General features: G+C 33.9%; 1 protein-coding gene and 1 pseudogene across 1 annotated transcript; both read right to left on the reverse strand.

Moving 5' to 3' along the window:
- Positions 1–824: 824 nt before the first annotated feature.
- On the reverse strand, positions 825–1,529 carry LOC113736742 (nucleoside diphosphate kinase 3-like; annotated as a pseudogene).
- Positions 1,530–2,382: 853 nt separating this feature from the next.
- LOC113737445 (expansin-A13-like) lies at positions 2,383–2,862 on the reverse strand. The gene has a single exon (XM_027264677.1). It carries the CDS (start codon positions 2,860–2,862, stop codon positions 2,383–2,385), a length of 480 nt encoding a protein of 159 aa, XP_027120478.1.
- Between the last annotated feature and the right edge of the window lie 6,900 nt (positions 2,863–9,762).

The raw sequence follows: 9,762 nt of genomic DNA on the forward strand, positions 1-9,762 counted from the left end.
CCGCATGAACCAAGACTTGTAGAGACTCCCTTAACTTCTTAGCTCGTGATCTTGTTATTAGTCCGACTGGAACCTTCATGTGTGTATCACCCTCACCATGTCCAGTCATGATCACCATCTCATCACTTTCTCACATGTTTTGATTTTTTATATGATCGATATATGCATAAAAGTAATATTTTAAATTCAAATTTTGCATAGTTGTTATTCATCCAAAACTGACAGTGTATACAAGATATATATATATATATATCCCATTCTTGTTTCTTAGATTACTTAATTATTTTTTACCAAAAATCGATTCATGTCCTCTATTTGGATTTTTCATAATGTCATGTATTGGTTGATCTATTTAGTTCCCTAATTTTGACATTGTTCCAAACATGTCATATGATAATCATTCTCTTAACAAATACAATTTGCTAATCATATATACCAAAAATAATGTTTGGATTTGGTATAGGATTATAGATTGGTTAGTTTTATTTCGTTGCTAATTTTACTTAGTTCCAAACATGCTTACAATATGTAACCCTCCAATAATGTAATTAAATAAATGTAACAAAAATAACTATACATATCTAAAAGAAAAAATAATTTTTTTATTAGAGAAACTGTCAAGGTAAAATTGCATTGACTTGAGTCACTCACAAATTAATTTGGGGAAACAAATTATTGCAGTGATTTTCACTATGAGTTTGCTTTGAAATAGTGTTGTTCCTTAGACAAAAACATTCACATTATTTTGATAATTTTGTGTTCATCCACTCTTTGATGTGGGCTGAAGTTGCAGAAGAAATTGTAAATTGGAAAAAAAAAAAGTCTCAATTGACTCCATAGACCCATTTTTCTGCATTGCTTGTGTAGCTAACCAACTCTTCGGGCTTGAACCATAGGCTGATTTCATCCCTTACAGTCTTAGGGCCATCACTTCCATGAATAATATTCCTTCCAACCACAACAGCAAAGTCACCTCTGATGGTTCCAGGTTCTGATTTCTGTGGATTTGTAGCTCCAATAAGTTTCCAGTCGGATTTTATTACTTCTTCACCTTCCCAAACCATGGCAATGACAGGACCAGAGCTTAGGAAGCCACAGAGGCCATTAAAGAATGGTCTTTTCCTTGAGATCATGATAATGCTTTTGTGCAAATTCCTTTGAAGGAACCACAATTTTCATTGCCATGAGCTTAAAACCTTTGCATTCAAGCGGGATATAATTTTTGCAATCAATCCTCTCTGCACCCCATCAGTCTTGATGGTAACAAAAGTGCGTTCCAACTCTGCAGCATGTGCTTCTTGCTCTGTGAGCATGTAAGCTGCTGCAGGAAGGGCAAGGAGCCCTGAAATCGAACTTCTAGAAGCATTTCCTGGATCCACCTTGTCAGGCACGGCAAGAGTAGTTGCCCTTGCTCTCAATGAAACTACTGTTGTTCGCCCTTCGGAAAAGGCACGAGAGCTTTGCCTGCTGGAAGTAGAAAGAAGAGTCCTTGCAGCTCGTGTAGCATATCTGCAAATTTAAAATCTCATTTTCTTTCTTTTCCTTTTCTCAATTTATCTAATCAAAATTTATGAAAAAACCGGTTCGGGGTTTGAGGTGAAAAGGTCAGAAAGAGAGACCAACAATAATCGCAATGGATCTTCTGTCTCGCATCCTGTGCCACTTTCTATCCCACTTTTTATTATATTGCTATTTCTCTTATATAAACATCATGTTTTAGTTCTTTTTTATTTCCTTAATATCCAATAACTATTAACTTAGTAATACACAAAATTTAACAAACTCAAAAAATCAAAATGCATAAAAAATGAGATTTTTCATGAATTTTCTGCTGTATTTTTTAATTTTCTATTATATATTATTTTTTGGAACTTGTTGTATTTATTTTTTATTCAACTAATAGTTATTGAATGTTAAGAAAACAAAAAAGAAGTAAAACATGATGTTTATGTAAGAGAAATAGCAATATAATAAAGAGCAAATTATCCGATTGGCCACTAAACTTTTGCAATCGTCGAGTTTTGGTCACTCAACTATTAAAAGTCTGGTTTTGGCCACTCAAATATATAAAAGCGAGACGCGAGGCCATTCTGTTAGATTTAGCCGTTAACTTCATCGATGCGTCTGTTTGCACGATTTCCAATACAAAAAGCAGGGTCAATTTAGGAAGTTGAAAATAGACCTTCTTCTTCTTGTTGTAAAAAGCTAATAAAGATTACTTTACCAACTATTTATAAAATTAAAAAAAAAATTGTTTACAGAATAGGCCTGAAAAAATAGATGCAGCTACAAATATACCATTACACGAGTAACTCTAGCTCAGAGAAAAAAAAAACAACAGGAAAGAAAAGGAGAATTCAGCTAAAGAATAAGCACACAAACTCAATACTTGCGATGTTGAATGGGTATATTGGAAGCTTTCCAAATGGCAATTTTCTCAAAAGCTTCAATGGGAAGTACAAAATGTGCATTAGGGAAATTACAATGTCCTCCACCATCAGCTTCAAACCCATAATTCGGAGCACAAAAGTTAGTCGCAGTAACAATAATGGAAGTCCCAAGAATACACCATCTCATGTCCTGAACACGCCTAACTTGAAAGCAAGCTCCACAGATCTGACCCTTTTCAAACAGGACTTTACTGAGTGCAGCTGTGGCTTTCCCGTATCCCATTTTCTCCAGGTCCCCATAACCACAAGCCCCACCAACCGGGTCTCCCGGTTCCGCGACGGCGTAGTAGGTGGCTCTGGCGGATCTCCACTCTGTGTAGGAGGAGGGGGTGGAGGAAGAAGGGAAGTAGTGGTAGTGGGAGCGGACTAGCTGGGGTAGTGGGAGCGGACTAGCTGGGAGAGTAGCATTCATGCTACTCTCAGGTCCTAAATTGTCCCTGCCTTTTGTATTGGAAATCGCACGGACAGACACATCGATGAAGTTAACGGCTAAATCTAACAGAATGGCATCGCGTCTCGCTTTTATGCACTTTAGTGGCCAAAACCAGACTTTTAATAGTTGAGTGACCAAAACTCGACGATTGCAAATGTTTAATGGCCAACCGGATAATTTGCTCTATAATAAAAGTGGGATAGAGAAGTTGACTAAATAACAATCTTTGACCAACATAAACTAATTATCCAAGTTCATATTCCCCATAGAAATAATAATCATTACCATACTAAGCGAGAGTTCGGTTGCTACAGTGAAAATGGACCAGTTATCCGGTAATTTTCAACTTTGAGCGCATTTGGTATTGTTAGTTGGACAAGAAACTTTTTGGAGCAGTTGGTGTGCGTTTACTTTCCTTCTTCAGGTGTGTGCTTCCTTTTGCAAGTAAAATTCATAGATATCAGGCTGGCTTGTGGTCAACTGTCCGATTGTGCGAAATATATTACATTCAAATTAGGACCATCAAATTAAAATAACTCCTCTTACCAACAAAAAAAAATCAAATTAACTCCGCTCGGGAAGTTTATTGCATGGAAATTAAGACCGCTTCACAAATTAAGATCAGTGGTGAGTGGGCGATGTGTCAAGCAGTGTGTGGGAGCCGCATGGCCAAATGCTGCTTTGAAGATGACTTTCTCAGCAGATTGGTAGGCGAGAAAGCTTTATGCGAGTTTGAGCTTCTAAGCTATTTGCGAATTTCAGCTTCTAAAGATTTACGTCAGTTAGAGCTGCTGAAGATTTACGTGGCTTCTGTTTACTTACCATGTATGAATTTACATGTACCATTGATTAAATTCAGGTAGTATAACTGATAAGGTTCAGGTAGGGCATGAATTCTTTTTCTCCTTTCTTCAATTGTGAGACCACAGGCGGTTGATTGATTAGCGTCAGACAGAGTTTGAATCTTTTGTTTCTTGCTTCAATTCTGAGGCCAGCGGTTTGTTTTGTATTTATCAATTTGCTGGTCATAATTGAAGGTTGCATTCACGTGGTTTGCTTGTTTTGGTGTTGATGCATTTCTTTTAGAATTAAGGGCTGCATTTTTCTTGTTATATAGTTAAAGAGCTTAGTGGTTTGTGGTTAGTTATGATTGTGATAGATATTGATGAACGCTTAGTTTCGGTGATTTGTGAAGTGATTTTCTTGTTCAGCTCTTCATGTTTTCCTGTTCATAATTAAGATCTATATTTAACATAAGTAATTGAGGGTACTCGTTTCTGTTCAATTATGATTGTAATAAGAATTCATGAAACCTTAGGCCTGGTGCTTTTGTAAGGTGAACTCCTTACTCTACTTCTGCCTTGATCTTATTTTGTCTGCTGCACTGCTGTTTTCTTGCCACTTGTAGATTACCTACTGTTAAATCTGTTCATTTGTAATGAGATTTTGTGTGCGAGGTTCATAATAAACTATTGGTGTTAAATTTGTTGATCTGTCATTAGACAAGCAATTGGATTTTTTTCTGAATCAGAGGGCAAGCTTCTGTTCAGCAGAGGTAGTAGTGGATGCAGATGGGTTATAGTTAAACGCCTAATTGCCCCTTTTGCTTGGAGATTACTTGAGTTGTAACATAAAAGCTACTTTCCATAATCCTGGAGGAAACAGAAACACGTAAAAGTATGTTTGTAGCATCCATCAAGATGAATGTGTAGGTTTTGTTTCCAATAAAACAATTTTCCATCCCAGTGCTTTAAACGAGTAGGCCACTATTTCTGGAGGTCATTGTTCAGTGCTTGTATTCTTCTTATAGTTCCTTTGCTTTTCATTTCCTTAGGACTGAGTTCGTCATATTCTTCATTGTTTGCCGGTTTCTGTCCTTTTCCCTCTAGGAACTGTCTTAGGCTTTTAATTTTCAAGAATACTAATGATTGGGCTTGGGCATGTTCTAATTTGATATTCGTATTTTGAAAAGTTGATTTTAGAAAAGCTCAAAATCAGAATACCAAAAGCAGGCCTTTTTTAGCTTCTGATTTTGGATCTTTTAAGCTTTAAAAAAAATGTAAAAAGTTGATTGAAAAAGCAGTTCAGATTATTGCATTGTATCCTTGTGATATAGTTGGCAGAATCACAGCGCTTAGCATATATAAAGTTTCAGACCTTTTTGCTTCCTTCTCCTTATTGATTAGCTGCACTTTTTCCTTAAATACAAAAGAGCTCATTTCGCCAAACTTGTGGACTTCTAACAACCACCATTTGGTCCCTGTTCTTTCTCATTTTTGTTTCCGAGTGATAAAGAAAAAGTGCATCCAATATATTTGGCTTATATCTTTCCTTTTCTTGCTAAACACTTCAGTCCTATGCTATTTCTACTCCACTTTACCAAGCAGCCCTGGAAGGATCATTTGTGCAGCTTCATGGTTGTGCTATACCCGTAATCCAATAGGCATTGATACAACCCCTGAGCAATAGGAAATCATCGGTGATGTCATTCAGGATACAAACCATATTCCCTATTTTGATGTTACTTATCAATTAAATCTTTCTGGCTGCTTGAGATTTTGTTTGTTTTACTCTAAGCAGTTGTTCCATTTTTATTTTGCTTTGTGCCTGATAAAAAGTATGCTGAAACGATAGGGGTTCTTTAATTTGAATGAATAGAATTTATTACATTTAGATTTAATAAACAAACAGCAATGTAATGGTGGAAAAATAGCACTTCAATTAAGCCTTGTCTAGATTAACCTCCATCTATTTAGAATCAGGCTCAAATTTCGGCTATGATGGCAACGGGGCGGGGCAGACCCCTGTCTCACTGCCTACTAACTCCCCTGCCCCGCCCCGCTTCCCCAGCGGGGCGCCTACGAGGCTAATGAAAATTTCTTAGATAATTTTATTATAGTCAAATTTTAGCAAATAATCAAGTACTAAAATATCAACACAACATCAAGTTATTATCCATTATAATTTCATAATTGAAACTCATAAAAACAAGGGTTAATATCAGAAACCTCCCTTGAGGTTTCTTCTAATTACACCTAGCACCCCTCATGTTTCGAAATCACACTTAGCACCCCTGGAATGATAACTTTGGTATCATTGTCAACCCTTTATTATTTTTGTTCCACTTTTACCCTCCTTGTGAACTCTATTTATGTAACTCACATCCCTCCAACTTTGGTAACACTATAAAATCGTCCTTGAACAGTGTAACATGTTTTGAACATTTTGTAATTTTATGTAAACTTCTTGTACATATTTATAATAGATTGCGTTTCTGTTATTAAGTTTTATAAATAATTCACATAGAGTTACACATTGTTTAAAAAATGTTACATTGATCTGAACGGAGATTAAAAAAAATGTGACTATGGATTCTCATAATGGCAGCAATAGTTTCAATATGTGGTTGTAGTTGTAAATAAACTTGCTCTTCCATTTTTGTGAAAATGAGGTAGTATAAATAGCTTTTTGTGCATCCTAGTCGAATGGAGTTTGTAAGTTATTAATATTGCGATACCCTATTGTCAAGTAGAAATGGCTTGCTAATGCTATATACTCATGAATTCCCATCATCTTTAAACTACTTTTAGATTATGTTATTATTCACTTAGGAATTGCAATTTTGGCAATAACACTATGTCCATTGCCAAAAGTCAACATCACTGGAAACTCCATGGCTATTTAATATTAGGGAGTGAGATAGAAGCAGTTGTTAGATCAACCATCCCTAAATCATGTAACATTTTTTGAACATTTTGTAATTTTATATAAACTTTTTGTACATCGTTACAATAGAAGTGTGATAAGTTGTTAGTGTACAGATGGGTCCAATATGTAATAATTGTATTTGTGTTGATAAGTTTTACAAATAGTTCAATTAGAGTTACACTTTGTACAAAAAATATTACATAATTACAGAATAGTTTTACATAATTTAAGGAAAACCTCAAGGGAGGTTTCCGAAATTAACTCTACATAAATAGAGTTCACAAGGAGGGTAAATGTGGAACAAAAATAATGAGGGGTTGACAATGATACCAAAGTTGTCATTACAGGGGTGCTAAGTGTGATTTCGAAAACATGAGGGGTGCTAGGTGTGATTAGAAGAAACCTCAAGGGAGGTTTCTGATATTAACCCTAAAAACAATCAAACAAAAGTTATTTGAATACAATCCAACATGATGAAACAAATACAACTAAAGTTGTCAACTTTTCCCTTTTGACACAAATACAATTACTAAGTCATTATTGTATTTTTTTAAAGAAAAAATGTTATTGTGTTACGTGTAATTAGGAATTTTGTATAAATGTATTAGTAAATTTAGTATAACTAATTAATAATTTTATTAATAGACATATATAATTATTAGTATAATTGATAATATCAATTTTATTACATATAATAATATCCATTATATAATACATATAACTAATAAAATCATTATTATAAGTTTGTAACTAATTAAATTAAATATTATATATAGATATAATAGAAATGGGGGAAAAATTCCTTCCCCCCCCTCCCCACCTAGCCCCAACCCCACCCCATTAACCCCCCCGTGAGGCCGGTGCCCGCCCCAATTGCCATCCCTAATTTTAGCATGAAATCTATTGAGCTCAGGTTTCAAGTTCCAGTAGACACTATATTCTCTTCTTTCATACTTGACCTGAGCGTTTTATACTTCTTCTGTTTTTGTGAATTTATACTTTTGAGATTCTTTTTTTTTTCTCTTTAATAGTTATTGGCAAGCCACTATGCTTTAGTTCATTATTACTGGGAATCATAATTATTAATTGAATGCATTTTGGCATGTGGCATGTTGTAAGTTATGAGTTATATATGGCCTGCATTTACAAAAATATATTGAACTGTTAAATAAATATGTGTTGGATCCTGACCCATGAGTTTTCTACACCAATATGTGATGTGCTTGATTACAACAAGAAAATTGACCAATTTAATTAATTAGGATTGGATTTGATCAATCTCCTTTGTAAGCTAATGAACGTTAAATTTAGTAAAACCCAAACGGTTCAAGTACAGGTAATTGATTGCTTTCTTTGTGTACGTGCACTAAATGATTGGATGTATATCATGTATTGTAGATTAATCTCAGAATGATGGTTAAAAAGTCATGAAATATGCAGAATGCTTATTAAGTTTCCATGGAAAGTATTAACAAGATGACGTTTCAGATGACCAATTTTTCTTTCGTGGTTAAATTTAACAAGATGACCAATTTTTCAGATGATGTTTTGCTGTAAGGGTTTGCAAGTGGTAGCTTATGGCTTGGAACTTTTAATTAGTTGCTCAGTCATGGAGCAAAAACTTAAGGGGTTTATGCTCTACTCTTCTGCAGATGTCGCAACAAGATATATCGACCTAAAAGCCCTTATATTTTGGAGACTAATTAATTATCTTCTCTGAAAATTGTCCTCCCTTCCATTGTTTGTTGTGATTGCTTTTTCAATATTTATATGGGTAAAATACCAAAAAACTCCCTATGATTTGATATATGTTCAATTTAACTTTCTCTAGTTTATAAACCTACACTATAACTCCCTGTGATTTTGACTAAATTAAAAATTGAATAGAAAACATCCAATCTAATGGTTATATGTGAAATGTCTATATTACTCCTACTATACGTGAAATGCTTTCCATTCAATTTTCAATTTAGTTGAAATCGTAGAGAGGTATAGTGTAGTTTTTCAAACTAGATGAGTTAAATTGAATATTCGTCAAATCATAGCGAGTTCATTTATATAGAAACAATATTGATTTTTCACGTATAACCGTTAGATTGAATTATTTCTATCCAATTTTCAATTTAGTTGAAATCACAGGGAATTACAGTGTAGATTTTCAAACTAAAGGGATTTAAATTAAATATTTAGCAAACCACAAGAAGTTTTTTGGTATTTTACCCATATTTATATATTTTTTGTGATGTCTTTAATTAGCCACAGAGTAGATCATCTCATGAGAGCTGCTAAGGTATATTGTCTAATCTTTATTAAACCATATATATAGAGACATACACACACACCCACATATGTATAATTCTTTCTCTTATTGCCAGCTACCAAAAAAATTTTCTACATTTTCTCCACTTAACAAATATAAAAGAGCAAAATGGTGAATAAAAGAGCAAAAAAAATTTTCCACTTTTTTTTTTAATAAAAGTGGTATTCAAAATCAAGATAGTTGGAATCTTTAAATGGTGAATTCCAAATCGACTTGTGTTCAAGGATAGGTTAGAATAAAATGCTAAGAAATAACTAGTGGAGCTATTCTACAAATGGGGTAACAAACTCGTGTTTAAGGTTAGAAAATATGTATTTATTAAATCATGTTTTCATGCTCAGAAGAAAAAAGTTGGGCCTACTGTAAATGTTCAAAAACTATAATCTTCTTAAATTGCATATTTTTTTATGAAGAAAGTTTATCCTTTTGCCAAAAACAATGTTTACATGGAGATCCCTTTATATCTTTTTATTTTTTGGCAAAACGGAAGTACCCTCTAACCATTCTAACTCAAAAAACAACCAGGCAGCTTATGATACAGATTGCCAAAAAAAAAAAAAAATTCATCAACCAAGTAACAGAAAGAATCATCAAATAAGTAAGAATTATAAATCCAAAGAACCTAGAAAATAGAAAAGAAAAATTTTAAGCTCAAGAAATTGTTAGATATTGTTATATATCTAAGTCATTATCTTAGTGAAAATTCAAAGAGATTCTTCCATACTCCTCATACTCACCACATAAAGTGCTACCTCCTATACAAATTATCATAACCAAAATCATCAAAATCTCCCAAAAAAAAAACAAAGAGATAGACCACCAAAAAAAGGGAAGAAAGAAAGAAAAATAAC

This window comes from Coffea arabica, chromosome 3e (genome assembly GCF_036785885.1).
Source record: "Coffea arabica cultivar ET-39 chromosome 3e, Coffea Arabica ET-39 HiFi, whole genome shotgun sequence".
NCBI lineage: Eukaryota > Viridiplantae > Streptophyta > Magnoliopsida > Gentianales > Rubiaceae > Coffea > Coffea arabica.